The sequence below is a fragment of the Eptatretus burgeri genome, chromosome 15, assembly GCF_056783735.1.
Source record: "Eptatretus burgeri isolate ZD-2024b chromosome 15, Ebu_testis_v1, whole genome shotgun sequence".
In the NCBI taxonomy this organism is placed as follows: domain Eukaryota; kingdom Metazoa; phylum Chordata; class Myxini; order Myxiniformes; family Myxinidae; genus Eptatretus; species Eptatretus burgeri.
The window spans coordinates 22861454-22881818 of record NC_140975.1 but is presented as its reverse complement, the minus strand read 5'-3'; the positions used below and the strand labels follow the sequence as shown (position 1 = coordinate 22881818).

General features: G+C 41.2%; 2 protein-coding genes across 2 annotated transcripts in view; both read right to left on the bottom strand.

Moving 5' to 3' along the window:
• The window catches only part of LOC147011731 (solute carrier family 22 member 6-B-like), a 30551-nt gene extending 26196 nt beyond the window's left edge, over nt 1-4355 (bottom strand). The window contains exon 1 of the mRNA XM_085857319.1: nt 3897-4355. Within this exon, the coding sequence (XP_085713445.1) occupies nt 3897-4298 (402 nt within the window). The 5' untranslated portion in view covers nt 4299-4355. The remainder of the gene's footprint in view (nt 1-3896) is intronic.
• Nucleotides 4356-4917: 562 nt separating this feature from the next.
• LOC147011730 (uncharacterized) overlaps nt 4918-20365 on the bottom strand; it is a 104505-nt gene continuing 89057 nt past the window's right edge. Inside the window, exons 12-16 of the mRNA XM_085856286.1 lie at nt 18183-18370; nt 17866-17945; nt 17115-17560; nt 11742-12949; nt 4918-9529 (exon numbers count right to left, since the gene is read on the bottom strand). Coding sequence (XP_085712412.1) covers nt 8956-9529; nt 11742-12949; nt 17115-17560; nt 17866-17945; nt 18183-18370 — 2496 coding nt within the window. The 3' untranslated portion in view covers nt 4918-8955. The remainder of the gene's footprint in view (nt 9530-11741; nt 12950-17114; nt 17561-17865; nt 17946-18182; nt 18371-20365) is intronic.

The window sequence follows — 20365 nt, the reverse complement described above, 5'->3', positions numbered from 1 at the left end:
CGGATTGGCCTCCTACACTCACGAGGCTCCCTCACCGAGAGAATCTGGTGAGCAAGATCAGCGTCAGCAAAACGAGCCACATGTCCATACAGTCACAGCTGATGCTCACGGACTATGCAGGCAACAAATCTCATTTGAGTCTCTCTGAGCAAATGCTCGTTGGACACAAAATCCGACCAGTGACAGTCAAGGATTCTACGAAGAGACATGGTATCAAAGGAATTAAGTCGCCGTCTCAGATCCCTGGTCGGAGTCCAAGTCCCACATCAATAGAGCAAGACTGGAAGCACCAATGACCTATTTCTTCCCTGTGTTTGACTTTCATTTCGGAAAGACTCGGACTTTCATCCTCATGCACAGGTACCGGCAGTGAATCCCATGATGCAGTGAATCCATGACTCCTCAGGCCCGACCCAGATGTCTTTTGACCTCTGGCTCACAGCCAGCAGAGACATGAATATCACTGCCAAGGTAAGTGAATCACTCTGTGACCTCAACATCCTTGCCGCAAACAGATACAGACAAGATAGCAGCATCCAAGCTGTCATTGAAAATCTGGATCTTAGATTTGACCCAAGAAGCACATCATCCTAGTGGCTCTGATTCCTCATGAAGCACCTCAAGGGCCCCCGAAAGGATATTCAGAGTCTCCGCAAAGATGACTGCATCATCTGCAAAATCAAGGTCAGAGATCTTGACATTCCCAAATGATGCACCACACCTTGATCTGTCTGACATCCTCCCCAGAATCCAGTCCATGCAAGTGCTGCAAAGTGAGGGGGCCAGTACACAGTAACAACTCGAGTAACAACTGGAAATAAGTCAGAGATGGTACCACCACATCTCACAGCACTCTCAGTACCAGAGTATAGTTCAGACATCAGATCGATCAGTTTTGGTGGCACCCCACGACGACCAATAATCCTCCAGAGGGCATCCCGATTCACTGAATTGAATGCTTTATAGAGATCAGCATAGGCTGTAAGCAGCCCCTGCCGAAACTCTCATCTGCGTTCGGTGAAGGCACGAAGAGCAAGGACACGGTCAATCGTCGAAATTTTTGCTGTGAAGCCTGGCTGCTCTTGGTGCAGGGACTCAAGGAGATGGTGGCAAACCCCATCAAGGATTATCCAAACAAACACCTTGCCCGGCATTGAGAGCAGCATCACCTCTCGGTAGTTGTTGCAGTCTTGGTGATCACCCTTCCCTTTCCAGAGAGGGACAACAAGGCTCTTCCAGTCAGTTGAGATGATGCCTGTATTCCAGGCAGAGCACAGAACTGCATGCAACGACCTGAGTACAGCATTTCCACAAACCTTGAGAAGTTCAGCATGGATGCAATAGATCCCAGTAGCTTTACATCATTTCAACTGGTTCATCGGAGCCTGTGTTTCCACAAAAGAAGGTGGTTGACAGTTGATTGAAGGGTCAGCAATAGTGAACGTAACACCCCCGTCATAAAACTCGACAACTGGAGGATCAGCCTGGTCCAGGGGCTCAAAGTAACCGGCCGAGCAGGCCATCACCGGTAACAGTAACCGGCCGAGCAGCAGGCCGAGCTTGCCAACATCCAGCCTAGGCTGGGATGGTACCATTCTCCTGGATTTAAGGTGCAACTTCAGAGTTGCTTCAACAAGCCGGTGGTTAGTATTGAGGAACTGAGCACTCTGGTAGACCCTGCCATTCTGGATCATCCTCCAGTGACCATCAACGAGGACATGGTCAATCTCCTTTGCCACACCGCCAGCGTTGGAATACCAAGTCCAGCGATGAGCTTGTGGGCACTGAAACCTTGAACCAGCCACCCTAAGTCCATGACTTCTTGCAAAGTTAAGGAACTTAGTGCTATTCTGGTTCACAGTTCCTGACCCAAGGGGACCAACACCTGCCTTTAAAACCATCCCTATCAGTTCCAGTCGATGAATTGAAATCCCCAAGACTATAAGATTATCTCGCCTGGGGCACTGATCAACCACAGACTCGAGCGTGGCATCGAATGCATCCGACACAGCGAAATCACTCGCCTCAGTCTGAGCATATACAGAGACCAGGAAAATGACACCCAAGGAGTGATGAATCCTTTGTCTCATCATACGCTCATTGACCGGTGTTACGTCAATTATCATTGGAGTCAGCTTATTGGGCACAGCTACAGCAACTCCTTTGGCATGGTAACCATCAGGTGTAACCACCAACCATGATCTCGTCGCAATCTGGTCTCCGAACCTCAGAGAGTGCTGCAATACCGATGTTCAAACGCTTGAACTCAGATGATAACAGAGACAGGTGATCATCCTCTCTTAGGATAAGACATTCCAGGCACCCACCTGAAGGGACCGCCTCAGGTTAACCCAAGGAGACCACTGTCTGGTGGACGACAGCTCAGCACCACCCCTTAGCACACACACTACCACAATCTGATCCGGGAAGGTTACCCCGTGGTTTTCCTCCTGTTATCAAAGAGTTGGGGTCCCGCAGGCTTTGCCCCAATCCCGTCATCCGGTGAGCTGCCCTGCGGAGGGCAGTTACACAGGAGGTACTCCCACGGAATGGGTTTTCAGATATATTTTTGCTTTTGGTATGTTTTGTGGATTGAGAGGTTTTACGGTAGCCATAGTGCAAATCCTGCCACCAACCTCATAATTCAAAGTAACTCAACTGCAGGAGGTTGTCTGCAGACACAGTTGGGCACTCGATATGGATGGCCGTTGGCTCACAAGGAGCTCCTCCACCCTTTGACAGGTTTTGTTTTTAATCCTGCTGGGTATCCATATTAATACACCCTCCTCACCAGAATACCTGGTTGGGGAGACGGTTTAGTCCCTGACAACCTGATCATGAAACAGGTTCATACATGTTTATATGATACCTGTAGCAAGTCACAGATCTGCTCTGGACTGACTTGACAAACTGACAAAGTTAGGTCAGGCCTGATCTAGCAGTCATTATGATCAGGGCCTGATGATAAATTGCAGAGGCCATGCTGATCACATGACTGGAAGTGTCAAAATGGCGGTCGCGTAAATTCCTTCAAAAATCTTCTCCAGACACACGTGAGTATGCTATCAAATTTGGGTTCCAACTTTAGACCAGGGTGGGGATGTTAAATTGCAGGGTTACCGATCACGTGACCGGAAGTGTCAAAATGGCCGACTTGATCAGTTATGTGAAAAATCGCATAAATTCCTTCAAAAATCTTCTTCTCCAGACCCACCTGTCAGAATGCTACCAAATTTGGGTTGCAACATTAGGCCAGGGCCCAGATAAGCTGCAGGTCCAAGTGGTCCTATTTTATTAATTTTTCACTTCCAGTCGGTGTACAAACCAATAACTGAGCCTATACACCTCCAGTGTGTGCAACAAAAATGCATATAATTCAAAATTGCATAAATACTGAGGTTTGTAAACCTCCGCATACACTACTTCCAATCCAGTTAGCTACCTGACCAGCCACTCCACAAACCCTATCACCGTAGCTAACAATCTCCTATGTGGTTATCAAATGTCAAATGCCTTCTGCATTATCAAATTATCAAATTCTGCTTCTGCGATGAAATTATCAAATGCCTTCTGCAAGTCGAGATGTACTATGTCCATTGTCTGCAGTTTGAAAGATGTAACACTGCCATGATGAAAGGTACAACAGTTTCAGTAAAAGGCACCAAGATGTGAAGTATTCATGGAAATCAAAATACAAATGAGAAAAGAAATGGAATATGACAACTGAACTTTGGTGCTTTTATGTGGAATATATATATATATATTTTTTTAGGAAACATTTATTTATTCGAATTCCACTGATAAGTATGAATGTGTTACAATATAATTTACCCCAGGAACGAATACATGCCCAAGCGTCCACAGCAGACTAATTTAGGGAAACCAGATACTTTCACCTCGGTAACAATGGTGGACGAAAACTCGCTAGAATCGAACTCCCATCCATCGACACAGCCCTCAATCTGTACGTGGTCCGACACATCTGCGGAGTCATTAAGCATCAGCTGCCACTGCGGTTGGACATAGCGGCTGCATTTGCTCAGAGAGTCATGTTCCCAGGGAATGGCGACTCTCAGGAGGTTCTCCTTGCTCAGGTTCCATGGGGAGTCCTGCCGAGCCTCGTGCGACGCGTTCTCCAGCCGCAGTATCTGACAATGGTGTCGAGGAGTTGCAGCAGTGAAGTTCTGTATTAAATGATGAGAGGGAACTACCAGCAAAGGAATGCACATTAAAATTGCGTGTAAGAGCTGAAAACGGCCAGAATCTCCGACAGTTTTGAGCAATTTTAAGAACGCCATTGTTGGACGAAATTATATGGCTTTCTTCATCTCAAAAGTAAGGTAAGTGATTTATTACGGAAGATTATTCATAAACTGGTCCCCTAATCTTAAACTATTTATTGGTCAGCTATGAATGAACACTCCACCAATTGAAGTTTTTTTTTATTTATTTATTTAAACCTGAAAGTAAATTATTACCAAGAATTGGCCAACTACTGTATGTGTTTGCTCATGGATTAAATGTTAACGTAAAACAATGTTTCCTGGTTAATCCATTAAACAATCCTTTTAATACAGTCCAGACTATCGCAAAGTATTAAGTGCAACCAACCAGTGTACCATGGACCTGATTTTCAAGCTCAGCCCAAAAAGGCAAAAGACTAAATTACACTAGAATGACACTCGATAGAGAGCATACCCCGCCAGGCTGAACCGTTCCGTTTTGTGTCCCACTGATAGACCGGATCTGCATCTGGACCTGAACCAAAATCTATTGAGCTTGTTCTCGTCACCCACCCAACTCATTCACCAAGTTTTGTGCGAATCCATACACAACGTTTTGAGACAGCCTGCTACATATCGTTTTGGGCACCAATCTCTCAATGGTGAAGAATCACTGAAAAAAATGTAGTCTCCGGATCTTCACAAAAATCCAATCAATTCGTCCTGCTCACACACCCAAACTGCACACCAAGTTTTGCTTGAATCGGTCTATAACCTTTTGAGATATCCTGCTCACAAACAAACAGGGGTGAAAACAACCTCCGTCCACCTTCAGTGGTGGAGGTAAGCAAGACTGAAATTTAACGTGAAAGAATTTGCATGCAAAGTTTATTGCGTATTAAAATAAAATAATGTACAAGATTTCGATAACTTTGCACTTGTGGGCAAAAAGACTGCAAATTTATTACGAGATATGACTGCATGGAGAGCACGGTGGTGCTTTGAGGGATACCTTGCTAATGCATAAAGTATGCTGTGCTCAGATTAAACACAAAACATTTACAATAAGTGAGATATACGTGCCTTCCAGCAAGCTACAGATTAGAATTTCACTGTTTGTAGATTAATTACAAGGAGCGATCAGTAAGTCAGTGGCCTGGCATTAAAAATCGAATTCACCTGAAATGAAAGGAATGAAAGAAATGAAATTTATTTCTCTATATTGTTCAGATTGTCATAAAAAGGGCTGATTTTCTTGAAACAATTTTTTTACATCAATTTTCAATTTTTTTTATAACCAGGTTCATTTTATCTTTCTTCATATATGCCAGGCCAAGTACTCTCTTTATTATGTACGAGGGAGTGGGGAGAATGTGTAAGGAAAGGGGTGCTCAATTAAGAAAATAAATAATGAGAAAAGGAAAGGAAGGAAGGAGGTTATAGGAGTGTATTAGTATGTTAGGAGGTTTGAGAAGTGTGCTGACAAAAGAGAAAGAAGTTTGTGAGAATTGTAGCACCTGGCTGTGGTTTTTGATCATTTTGAATGTCTTGGCTGTGCCACTGATGCAGTGGTCACCCTGCCAGTAACGTGTCACCAATGTGGGAATATAGAATTTTGGTCAGGGTACCGATATACACCCACCTTCTCTTTATGAAAAGTAATGTGTGGTATTTAAAGTTTGCAAGCAAATACTTCTGAAGGATGTCCCTTCTAAACAACAGCATACTCGATGATGCAAGCCCAGTCTGTGAAGTACCAGAATAGGAGTTTATATGTGTGTCAGCGATCAAATCCAGCTTACAGTGCCTTCAGAAAGTATTCACACCCCTTGACTTTTTCATATTTTATTCTGTTACAGCGTGAATTTAAAACGGATTCAATTGAGATTGTTTGTGTCACTGAAAAAAATTATTTTGTCACTTTTTTTATTATTATTTTTTTACCATATTTTTACAAATTAATTAAAAATGAAAATATGAAATGTTTCAAGCCAATAAGTATTCAACCCTTTTGCTAAAACACTTCAAATTGAGCTCAGGTGCATCCAATTTCCTTTGATCATCCTTGAAATTTCTCCACAACTTGATAGTAGTCCACCTGTGGCCAATTCAATTGATTGGACATGATTTAGAAAGAAACACACCTTGCTATATAAGGTTCCACAGTTGACAGCGTGTCAGAGCAGAAACTCTGCCATGAAGTCCAAGGGGCTGTCCGTAGAACCTCAAGATAGAATTGTGAGGAGGCATAGATCTGGGGAAGGGTATAAAACAATTTCTAGAGTGTTGAAAGTTCCCAAGAGCACAATGAGCTCCATCATTAGGAAATGGAAACAATATGGAACTACCCACACTCTTCCTAGACCTGGCTGTCCCACCAAATTGAGCAACCGGGTAAGAATGACCTTGGTCAGAGAGGTGACCAAGAATCCAATGACCACTCTGACAGAACTACAGAGTTTCTTGGCTGAGATGGTAGAACCTGCCAGAAGGACACGTCTCTTGAGAAAATCTGCAAGAAAGAATGGGAGAAAATCCCCTAAATCCAGATGAGCAAAGCTGATACAGACATACCAAAGAAGACTCGAAGCTGTAATCGCTGCCAAAGTCGTTTTTACAAAGTATTGACTCAGGGGGTTGAATACTTATTGACACAAGACAATTCAGCTTTTCACTTTTAATTAATTTGTAAAACTTTCTGAAAACATGTTTTTACTTTGTCATTTTGGGGTATTTCGTGTCGATCAGTGACAATTTTTTTTTTAATTTAATGTATTTTTTATTCAGGCTGTAAAACAAGAAAATGCAAATAAATAAATAAAATGGTGTGAATACTTTCTGAATGCACTGAACAGTATATCATTCAGATTCTAATGCGTTATCCCTGTGCTATCCTTTGAGTTGAGATTGAGGAAACTGCGGTGGAAGGGGAAGGGGAATGCATGATGCATACGAAGTGTGGGGGGTGGAAATCGCTACATTTGCTTACGTAATAAATATATGACTTCTTAATCACCCCTCATATTACTCACCACTAACCATAGGCATATGACATTTGATCAATGTTTTTGCATCTTTTCTCAAAATTCACAACACTTCTCACATCACTGACCTTTATACTGTTACTTTGAAAATCCTGTAGGGGAAATAAAAGGCTTTTCTTACAATTCCACAGCATACACATGGTACAGACACTCGGTTTGGAGGAGTTGGTAAAATAAATAATTCATAAATAATTATCAGAAAAATAGTTTCATAAATTATTGAGTTCGTACATTGAATTGAAACAAATAATTAAACAATCAAATTGCTGCATTATTAGAAAATCCACAAAATAAATATGTCCATAAATACATATGTACAAAAATTATGTGATGTAATTTTAAAAAAATAGCAGCACAAACTTGCCCTCAATGCACCTTTCCAAATAAATAAAAAATTGGATATTAATTCAATTTAATCACATGTGCCCATACAAAGGCATGCTAACATCGAGCTTTAACACATAAGAACAAGACCCTGAGATGCATCCCATTTCAATGTAAAGGGGTCTCAAATTAATCCACAAATATATTTCTGGCTGACTGACCATAGATTCCATTTCCAAATGTTAGGCTGTTCCTGAGAGATTATACACAAGTTGCACCTCTTAACTGGTATGGTGACCGTGAACTCGTGTGCCACATCAGGATTTGTTGCAAGAGTGCTGAAAACTGGGGTACCTTTACCTTAGGATGGGGTGGAAGGGAGGGGGAGCCACCATTCCAAACAGAGGTGCTGCTTGTATATAAACCCCTTATGGGAATAGATGGGCGAATAAGCACAGAAAAATATCATTCTTGAATCAACTTTGCAGGCTCCAATCTCCTATTGTAGTGATCATAAGGTTTTAATAAATATTTAAAAGATATTGCACAGATTGGCTCCCACACACTTGAATGATCTGGTCTCCTAGTATTCACTGCCTCACACTATGCTCAGCAAACCATAAGTGCACTGAATCCCTCACGAAAACCATCTCAAAAAAACAGAATGTTGTTGGAGGCATTTTTTCATGAAACCGATTGATGCAATTTCCTTCAATTTGTATCAGTGTCCTGCAAAGTAGGATACAGTACATGTTTTCAAAAATGCCATTTATAATATGTTTGTCATTATTAATTAAACATATTAGCTGTTGCAATAAATATGTGTTATTTTGACACCCTCCCTGCCATATCACCTATGTTGGGCTGTTTATTAATCATGTCCAAAACAAATTAAGGGATGAAAATGGGAAGCATGGGTTTGGTTGATATACTGCCAATACTTCAAATCTTGCCTTTTGTAGATATAGAATATGATACTAGTAGCCAAAACATACAGTACTATACAGTGAGCAATATGCGAAAGCACTACCGCAGCAATTAAAAGCAAAACTCGATTGCTATATGATAAATGGGTCAAAGCGTCACTTTCACAACCATCGAGTGTTTTTTTCCAGACTCCTTCGAAAGACTGTGGGGGTACTGACCATGATTAGCATTGATTTTCTCATAGGAAGATTCCTTACTTAAAATAAAAAATAAAACTTTCAAACACAGGCAACAAAACTGTCTCAAGACTTCTGGGAAATTGAAATTGCCACATGCTCAATACTGTGTACAATGCAGTGGCATTTGTTGTTTTTGGGGCGTACTTATTAAGTTTGGGGCGTACTGATTAAGAGCTAGGTGGTATCAATCTTCCCCTCCTATCTGTAATGCCTTCCGCAGTGGCCGCTTCGGACGCCGCTCCTTGGGGAGCCAAATGCCGAGAGTGTTGCAGCGCGATGCGGGTTGGTGGGTTCACGACCCCGTCGTGTGAGGTCTTGGCTCCAACCCTGGCACAACCTGTGTGGCGATACGAGTCCAGATACAGAAATACCCGACGACTGTCCCACTGATTGAGTGACAAATGCAGAAGCTGATGTGAGTGGTGCCACACTGAAACGTGGTTCCTGCCTCACAGACAGGCTTCGCTTTGGAGATAGAAAGTGTGCTACGTGAGCCAAAGACTGTCGACGATGAGGTGACACAAGTGCACTGAATGCGTAGCACCGAGTTAGTGCCATGGACGAGGAGGGAATCAATTGAGAGGATCCACTTGGACTCGAGTGGCGAGCTTCACTGTCCCTCTGCTGGCAAGGGGATGATGCTGTACGAGCCATACGCGACAACGAAATGCTCCTTGGAGATGTACGTCCTCTGGATATGGCAGCCAAACTTTTCTGGGACGTCTGTGTGCTCCGAGGAGATGACATTGGGCTGCTGTGAGATGGTAGAACCCTGCAAAGAAACATCGTATCATGTTCTCAAATTATATAAGCACAGAAATATATAATTTTTGAGTAAGTTTGCAGGCTTCCAATCTCCTATTGTAATGATCATAAGGTTTTAATAAATATATATAAGATATTGCATCGATTGGCTCCCACACACATGGATGATCTGGTGTCCAAGGATTCACTCCCTCAAACTATTCTCAGCAAACTGAAAAGCTACACCTTTCAGCTATACCAAACTATGCTCAGCAAACTATACCTTTCAACAATATGAAGAATCAACATGAAAACAGTTGGTAATCAGGGATTTTTTTTCCAAAGTATGCCTTACAGCTTTGGACATCCAATGAAGGCAATTTTACTGAAATCTCGTCTTTTTGCAAAGCCACTTATAAACTTTAACGTGTTGTAATGGACTGATTGTCCAGCAGTTTGTGCCAGTTCGTAATGAAAAGCACTTAATTGTTTTGTTTTCCCCCCTTTTTGTTTGTATGTGAGCACGATATCTCAGAAAGTTATGGACGGATTCGGACGAAACTTGGTGGGCAGGTCGGGTGTGTGAAAAGGATGAATTGATTAGATTTTAGTGAAGATCCGGACATGAGAATTTTAATTAATGATTCCACACCATTGAGAGATGGGGCCAAAAACTATATTTAGCACGATATCTCAAAACATTGTGGATGAGTTAAGAAAACTTGTTGGATGAGTTGGGTTGGTGACAAACAGCCGAATAGATTTTGGTGTAAGGTCGGATGCAGATCTGGCCTATCAGTGGGATCCAAAACGTAAAATGTTCAGCCTGGCAGAGGTATTCACTGTACGAGTGCTGTTAAAGTTATTAATGCGTTTACTTTATTAATGAGGAGATTCTGCAGGAGGGAAATCTGGGGGGGAAAGAAAAAAGATTTACAAATGATTATAGAGAAAGCATGCAAGCAGTCAACAGAGTTTCAGAGGCAAGATTCGAGAAAAACAGATCTTTTTGTATGATAGCAAAGATAATGTAATGAAAGAGGTTTTCAAGATATAAAGGAGGCCACAGAGAAGTTGCAAAGCATCTTTGTGTCACGACTAGGAGAGAATAGGACAAGGATGTAGAGCTTGAAAATAATAAGGTAGAAAAAAAGAGGTGTGTGTGTGTGTGTGTGTGTGTGTGTGTGTGTGTGTGTGTGTGTGTTTGTGTGTGTGTGTGTGTGTGTGTTTGTGTGTGTGTGTGTGTGTGTGTGTGTGTGTGTGTGTGTGTGTGCGTATACTACTTGCCCTCAACCCTTCCAGTTATTGTCAGACTTCTCTTTTAATTACTGTGTGTGACATCTCCGAGTGATTCTTCTCTCCCTCTCTTGCACGAATAATTATATTTGCTTCTTTTCAGTTTTCTCTTAAATTAACACTACCTTCTCCCACCCACCCAACCAACCTCACCCCCTTTCTAATGAATTTGTAGAGGGGCGATTTTTAGCTCACCTGGAACATAGTGAGGTTTTAGCAGATGAGGTATTAGCATTACGTGGTGTTCGTCAGTCAGTCAGTATGTAAACACTTAGATCTTCTCCAAAACTACACACACAAGTTCGATGAAACTTGACCACAACCTTCATCACCTATGATGTAGCAAAGTTGGTTCATGGCAAAAAACCCCCTAAAAAACAGGGTCTGGGAGGTTTAACAGGAGTCAAAGTGGGTCCAGGTTTGACCCCCCCAAAATAGGTATTTGCTTTCTTCTCCGAAACTACACTTAAGATTTCGATGAAACTTGATCACAACCTTCATCACCCATGATGCTGAAACTAAAAGTCCTATTTTCACCAAACTTTATAGAACTTCTGAGGATCAAAGCCTTCTGATGCCTTGCAAATCCCATCAAAAAATTGCATAAGTAGGTCAACTTAAAGGCCTATGGTCATTATAGATCCAGGATCGCTAGTTTTGACATCTCGTCAAAAAGTATTCACCTGATTTAGATGTAACTTGTTATGAGTCATCTCCACATGGTGTTTTCACAAGTTTGCTCAAACCATTAGCTAATTGACATTTCTTATGGGCAAGCCATGCCTACCAGTGGCTCCCTGGTTCGACCAGGGGAGCATAGGAGCATTGCTCCTATTTTCTAATGAAGCAATAATTCAGATTGGGAATATTAATTTTGCAGCTCTTTCAGTATTTTGGGAAATACAAGACTGCCTATCTTATGGTATGAGCATCAAAAACCATACCTGGCTTCTCCCCCTGGCATGTTGAATGTGTGAGAGGGGGAAAGTTGAAGCGTTTCAGGACTCGTTCCAGGCTGCGCTGCGACTGGGCGAGGAATCTTGCTCTTCCACGTTGGGGAACGTGGGGGGCTTTTGCTTTTGCTCCACTCACTCTGACCTTCTGAGTCACGGGCCTCGTGGCTCGTTAGCTGTGACTCATCATCAACTCTGTCACCATCATCAATTGGCTGTGGGCCACTCGGAAGCAACACCGCACGATATGGACCTGGTCTTTTAACTGCAAGGAGACGAGATAGATCCACTGGGTGCAACCTCCGTTGGAAAAGTTTGTCCTTGCAGGATGGGGGTGTGGATAGCTGGGTGGTTGACACTGGCACAGGGATGTGGCTCCTCTTGATTCCTTGGGAAGAAGAAGATCCAGGTGATCTTGCAGCGATACCCGCTTCACCTTGCAGCAGCATTCCATGTCTGTCTTTTTGCAAGTCATCATCTTTTAGCTCTTCAACTGACATGGCACATTCAGTCTTAAGCAAGGTTTCTGGAGTGAAAATCTGGCCAGCAACTTGGCCATTGATTCCACGGTGCAATCTTTCAGCAACGGGACTGTATGCTCTGCTCGATCGTGATACTGATGGTGATATACTTGCCTTTCGATCATCATCGCATGCTAGTGGTGATCCCTGCTCTGATCTTGGGCCCTGGCGCTCTCCAAGTTCACCTGACACAGAGCAAACCCATTGTCTGTCCATGTTTGGTGGTGTGGCTGCTGCAGACCCCACCTCATGGTCATGTGCTGTTGAGTCCAATGCTGCAATAGATTTTGCTCGCACATCACCTGGTGAGAACATCACTAATGTCCGAGTACCTTCCTCATCCTCAACTTCTGCTTTAATGGTTGATGAGCGGAACTTTTCTTGGTCCTCTGCCTGCACAGCTGAGCGTAATAGGTCACGGGGCTTTATCACTTCCCGCCGGCTCTCCGATTCTGGATGTTTGTCTATAGCAGGGGGAGGAGTATGAGAGCTTTTTGGGCTTCTGTCATGCTGCAGGTTCATGTCATCCAATTCAGGTTTTAGATGAAGTGATTGAGGTATTTTTGCAGAACTATCAGGACTTCTAGCTTGTGGAGATTTTTGAGCTCTTTCTGTTGAGCTATGGGACGTGAACTCCAGGCTGCAGGACATACGTAGAGGACCCCTGCTTTCCGTCTTCTGCAAAATGTGGGGAATTAACATTTACACATGCTCATTAATTTATGGTTTTGTACATGAAAACAATATTTTATAACATTCTTAACAGACTGACCAAGTGCCAGATAAAAAAATACCACTGGCATACAGGTGATGACTGTGGAAGATAATAAATAATTACAATATCTTTATTTTTTTCATTTAATCAGCTGGTCTATTTAATTGGCTCACTCTACCTGAAGAGATATTCTTTTGACGATGGTGAATTAAATTAAAAGCAAGCAATATTGTACAACAAATTCCTGTTTGCCTGAAGGTCTTATTACCTCTGCCACCGAAGGTGGAAGGAGGTTATGTTTTCACCCCTTTTTGTCTGTTTTTTTTTTTGTTACTTCCAAAATCGAAGATTTTCCAAGTATATTGGTCAGTCGATTTTGCTATTCTCTCCATTTGTCTGTTTGTCAATCACCTACAGGTCACAATTTGAAACCGATCTTCACGAAACTTCACCACAAACTCTACCATGTCATAAGCAAGAAGCCTATTGTTTTTGAGGTCAAAAAGTCAAAAGTTCAACATCGGCAATAACTTTGTCAAATTTCAAAAATCCTCAATTTCATCAGGTACACTAGAAATTTGAAGAGGATATATATTTCAGGTCACTGAATTAAACCGGCCAATTATTTTTGAGGTCTACATTGATAAAAAGGTCAACATAAGCCCAAGGTCAACAACTCAGGTGGTATTTCTAAAAGCCTCAATTTTCATCCCATTGACTTGAAATTTGAAGATGATTTGCATATCAGGTCATTGAATTCAACCCCAATTTTTTTGAGGTCAACATAGGCCAAAAGGTCAACATAGGCCGAATTTCTAAAATTGTTAATTTTTATCTGATTGATTTGAAATTTGAAGAGGAGTTGCATATTTGATCATTGAATTCAAATTGTTGAGATCAAATTTGTTTTATGGATTTTGCAAGTTTCGTGCTCTGTACGACGTCTTTTCTTGTTTTTTTTTGTTTCTTTGTCACTTGCCAACAGGTCACAATTCGAAAGTGATCATCATGAAACGTTACCAAGTTGAAGAGATAGTTTCAACTGAGAAGCCTATTGATTTTGAGGTCAAAGGTCAAAGGTCATCTTGAGGAAAACTTTCTAAAAATCCTCATTTTTCCACTGATTGACATTAAAATTAAATAGCAATTGCATAGTGCAATAATTGATGGGGATAACAACTATTTTGAGGTCAAAAGGTCGAAGGTCAACTCAAGGTCAAACTTCTAAAATCATCAATTTCAATCTGAAAAATAATCAATTTTTATCCGATTAAAATTGACAATCTCAATCAAAGCAAATGTCAATCATCATGAAATGGACAATTTGATGTTACCATGGCAACCTTTGTAGAGGGGTGGATTTTGCAAGCATCGTGCTCTGCACAGTGTTATTCTTGTTTGTCTGTTTGTGTGCAGGATATCTCAAAAAGTTGTAGATGGTTTTGGATGAAATTTGGTGGACAGGTTGGGTGTGATAAGGACAAACTGATTAGATTTTGGTGAAGACCTGGATCCGGATCCTGTGATAAATTTTGAAGTGATTCTTCACCGTTGGGAGATAGGGCTAAACTGATATATAGCATGATATCTCAAAAGTTGTAGACAGATTCGGATGAAACTTTGTGGACTAGTTAGGTGTGTGACAAGGGGGTCATTCCGTACCAACTCACCTAAATTTTCCCAGGTCACCTCCTCAGATTTTGCTGGAAAAATTCTTAAATGTAGATCTATATGGCTCTACCCACCATGCAAAAGATTAGCTTTCAATTCCTCATAGTTTAAAAAATATCTATCTCAAGAGACCTTTGAAATTTAGCCCTAAAAATGCCAAATGTGAAAAACGCATTTTATTTTCAACTTCAGGGGCTTATAATTATATAGTGGACTCCTCTAGAAAGTTAATATTGCTAATATTTACTAACTGGCATCCAAGTTTTTCAATTATGGCATCAGATAGCCTCTGGGATGCATATTTCTCACTCTATAGGAAGCTAAAAATTGTTTTTGGGCCAAAACGAGCTAAAATAAGGTGAAACTATAGTAGCCCTCCTGAAAATATGGAACAACTTAGAATTTTTCCTCATAACACAATGATTATAGGGTCATTATCTATCCATATACACATTTTTGTTGGGATAATACAGTTCGGTGATGAATTATAAAAGTTTTACCATAAGCCCTTGCCTCCGAGGGCTCTAAAATGGACCAATTTTGTCCCCTGGTTTGACCATGTGGCTATGGGTTTAGGATCTTAATTTTTTTTTTTCTAAAGATTACCTCATATAAGATGTGTCTACTGACCGAATAATTTTATCTAACACCCATGGCTTCATATTAAAATAAAATTTTATTTACATGCACGTTTTTTTTTATAATTCACTTTTTTCATATTCATGAGCATATAAATCTGAAACTGAACACTCTTGCAAAGTGATACTGCAGATATTTATAAACTGGCATATTAAATTTAAGGATCTGTTATCAGAATGCCTGATAAATGCTTATGTTTCTATCTGAAGGAAGTTGAAAATGCCACTGACCAAAAATGGTGAATATGCAGGGGGCATTAACTGAGGTTATGTAACAACTTATGATTATTCTTCTCATAAATTAATAATTATAAGTACATTTTTTATTCAAAAATAAATTATTGTAATGAGTATGACCTTGAGAAGTGCTTCAGAGCAGCAACAACCATTGCTGGTACATGGTCACAACATGGTTTCCTGCCAATCTCCTCAACACGTCTGGAGATGAGAAGGGTTTCTTCTGATGCTGCATCATCAACAGTATGCACAGGATCGGAAACCACACAAGCTCATCTGTCCCAGTTATTCGTCCCAACCCTAACTGAACTGGATTTATACCAGGCTGGGAAATATATTGCTTGTGTTTATGACAGAAAATGGTACATTGGGAACATTGTCACAAGAAATGATGATGAAAATGATGTGTTTGTGAACTTCATGAAGCAAGGAAGGGGTAACACATTATCATGGCCTTCAGAAAAAAAGAAAGATCAATGCTGGGTGCCATTACTCGACATTCTTTGTGTGGTTGAGGCCCCTGACATAAAATCTGGTGGACGTCAGTGACTTTAAGCATGTTCAAGACCTGTTTTACAAGATGTAAAATTTATTTTACTATGAAGCCATGGGCATTAGATAAAATTATTCGGTCAGTAGACACATCTTATATGAGACAATCTTTAGAAAAAAAAAGAAGATCCTAAACCCCTAGTCACATGGTCAAACCAGGGGACAAAATTGGTCCATTTTAGAGCCCTCGGAGGCAAGGGCTTATGCTAAAACTTTTATAATTCATCACCTAACTGTATTATCCCAGCAAAAACGTATCTATGGATAGATAATGACCCTATAATCACTGTGTTATGAGGAAAAAATTCTAAGTTGTTCCATATTTTCAGGAGGGGTCCTATAGTTTCACCTAATTTTAGCCCGTTTTGGCCAAAAAGCCATTTTTAGCTTCCTATAGTGTGAGAAATAGGCATCCCAGAAGCGATCTGATGCCATAATTGAAAAATTTGGATGCCAATTAGTAAATATTTGCAATATTAGCTTTCTAGAGGAGTCCATTATAAAATTATAACCCACTGAAGTTGGAAAAAAATGCGTTTTTCACATTTGGCATTTTTAGGGCCAAATTTCAAAGGTCTCTTGAGATAGATATTTTTTAAACTATGAGGAATTGAAAGCTAATCTTTTGCATGGTGGGTAGAGCCATATAGATCTACATTTAAGAATTTTTCCAGCAAAATCTGAGGAGGTGACCTGGGGACCCTTAGATGAGTTGGCACGGAATGACCCAAGGATGGATTGATTCGATTGTGGTTAAGATCCAAATCTGGATCTGGATACGAGAATTATTAAAAATTTTTATTGTTTCTTCACTTTTGAGAGATTGGGCCAAACACGATATACAGCATGATATTTCAAAAATGTATTGGGCCCGATATGTTCTCGTGGATCAGGCATTGTGTGGGGGAGGTATGCGCTCTACCGAGTGCCCTTCTAGTTGGAAATGTTTTTGGAAATATTCCATGGGATCTTTGCCATCCATAACAAAATAATCTTACTTGCCAGCTTTTTGTTTTCATGCTGCCCTTACCTGCACAGATTGTCCCAGAGACCACCATGATGTTCTGTCTGTATTTCTTTCCATTCCTCGTCGAAAGAAAGACCCCACAGTCGTCCAACTTCGATCAATCCCTGGACGGTTTTCAGTTAACCCACGTGGCTTCCATATAGGAATGGGAGGTGCTGGCTCAGCATGTGATGATATAGCTGTATTAGCCGTATTTGCAGCCACGTTCACCTCGGCAGATGTGACACCATTCCCATGCTCCTCTTCTAACGCCTGAAGCACTTCTGGCTCATCATCCTCACTCAGAGGACCTGCAGCTCTCCCACTCCCACTTCGCCGTTCTTCAGCCACGAAGTCCCTCAGGTCTCCATCCCGGTCTACTATGACCCAGTCTTCACTGGCAGCTCCGCACACAGAGACAAATCCACTGCTGGGGTTTGGCACCTCCGGAGAAGCACCTTCTCGCTTGCCTAGTGAATAGGATGCCCAAGAAAAAGATGATGTGAGAGACTAGGCAATAGGTAATAATCAACGTTGTTTGTATGATGGATGAGGAGTGCCACCTCAGAATGACGATAGGAGGGCAACACTTTAATCTGAAAGAAAAGTATTCAAAGCAATACAGGTATAAGGATAGCAAAATAAATCCAAGAAATACTTAAGAAATACTAACTTACTTTTGGTATTAGTAATCGTCTTTCAGTGTTATATTTTACTCTGCATCTCAACACTTCCATAATATTGACTGGACCTAAGAGGGGCATGTGTTTAACACCTGGACTCAATGGTACACTGCCTGATGGACCCGTCCCTGCCTGTGGTCCAGCACCAGAGCTTTCTTCATGGACAGCAACTCTGGGGGAAAAAAAAGGTTTAAAAACAAACTTAATTTCATAAGATTCCAACAGCCAATACGTGTGTTGGAAATTATTCAAAGGTAATACAGCTTTTTGAAAAACCTTGTAGTTTTCTGCAAAACTTGCTGACCAGGAAAACTACTTATTGAACTCAACTCGGCTTATACAAGTATGTTCAACCACCATTATCACCAACAATGATTTGGATTTGGAGGATAAAAGCATACAAGCAAACCTTGCATCGCCACCAATGGAACGCCCTGAAGGTCGATCATTTTTCTCAATCCCGTTAAGGCCAACCACCTTCCAGTTAAGGGGCCGTTCAGCAGATGGCCAGTCTCGCCCGATGCTTTGTGGATGGGCTCGAGCCTGTGTCCCTCCAGCAATGCCATGGCTGTGATCATCATCGGTCCCACACTGGTTCTATGAAGAGAAAATAAATGAGAGAATTGGGTTGGGTTTGGTAATGGTCATTTTTGTTCATTATTATCATGGATAACATATGATCTCACAAAACAAACATGTTTGCCAGTGACTTGGAGTAATATGCTAACCATTGCTTTCCTTTATACGCGCTTATTGAATACTGTACACCACAAACAAAAGTAGAACCTCAGTCATCTCAAACAGTTGGGATCAAACACCTTTTGGAAATGTGCAAATTTCATACATGTGAGGTATCAAATCACACCAATGTGCGAGAACAATTGAACTTTAAAGAAATGTTTACAAGTACAAGTATATAATTTATCATCGAGAAAACAAGGCATCAACATAATTTATGTGCATGGCAAGTGTCCCACACTTTAAAAAAAAAAGAAGGAAATAATCACTCCGAAATTGTTTTATTCTCTTTACCTTGAATAGTAGAGCCATTTTGTGCTACCACAGGTGCATGGGGCTTAATTACCTGGGCATTTCCCTAAGGAATCGATTGCCCATGAATAGTTAATAACCACTAAAAGCATTCAGATAATGTGGTTGTTCATAGAATTGGAGTTCTTTTATGTGATGGTGTACATCACAGTGCCTTCAGAAAGTATTCACACCCCTCAAATTTTGTCACATTTTCTTGTATTACAGCCTGAATTTAAATTGGATTAAATTTCAATTATTGTTGTCACCGATATACACAAAATACCCAATAATGACAAGGTGAAAACATATTTTAAGAATTTTTTTACAAATCAATTAAAATTGAAAAGCTGAAATATCTTGCATCAATTGTTCAACCCCTTTACTATGACACTCCAAATTGAGCTCAGGTGCATCCAATTTCCTTTGATATTCCTTGAGATGTTTCGACAACTTCATTTGAGTCCACCTGTGGCCAATTCAATTGATTAGATATGATTTAGATAGAAACACACCTTTCTGTATAAGGTTCCACAGTTGACAGTGCATGTTAGAGCAGAAACTACCATGAAGTCCAAATAACTGTCCGTAGAACTCCGAGATAGAATCGTGAGGAGGCAGAGATCTGGTGAGGGATATAAAACAATTTCAAGAGTGTTGAAAGTTCCAAAGAGCACAGTAAGCTCCATCATTAGGAAATGGAAAGAGAATGGAACTTCCCAGACTCTTCCTAGAGCTGGTTGTCCAAGGAAACTGAGCAACTAGGCAAGAAAGACCTTTGTCAGGGAGGTGACCAAGAACCCAATGACCACTCTGGCAGAACTACAGAGTTCCATGGCTGAGATGTGAGAACCTGCCAGAAGGCCAACAATCTCGGCAGCACTTCATAATTCTAGGCTTTATAGGAGAGTGGCCAAACAGAAGTTCCTCCTGAGAAAAAGGAACATAACAGCACGCCTGGAGTTTGCAAAAAAGCATGTGAAAGACTCTGAGAACAGGAGGCAAAGAATTTTGTGGTCTCATGAGCCGAAAATTGAACTCTTTGGCCTGAATGCAAAGCACGACATCCATCAGAAACCAAGCACAGCTCATCACCAATCTAACAACAGCCCTACCGTGAAGCATGGTGGTGGCAGCGTCATCCTATGGGGATGCTTTTCAGCGGCAGGGACTGAGAGAGTTGTAAGGATGGCATGAATAATGAATGGAGCCAAATACAGGAAAATCCTTGAGGAGAACCTGCTTCAGAGTGCAAAGGACCTTAATAAAGCCAAAGCAACACTGGAATGGCTTCAGAACAAGAACGTGAAAGTCCTTGAAAGGCCCAGCCAAAGCCCAGACTCGAATCCCATTGAGAATCTGGGGAATGACTTGAAGATTGCTGTTCACCGACACTCCTGATCGAACTTTATAGAGCTTGAGGAAATTTGCAAGGAAGAATGGGGAAAAAAAATCCCCAAATCAAGATGTGCAAAGCTGATACAGACACACCCAAGAAGACTCGAAGCTGTAATCACTGCCAAAGGTGCTTCTTCAAAGTAATGACTCAGGGGCTTCAATACT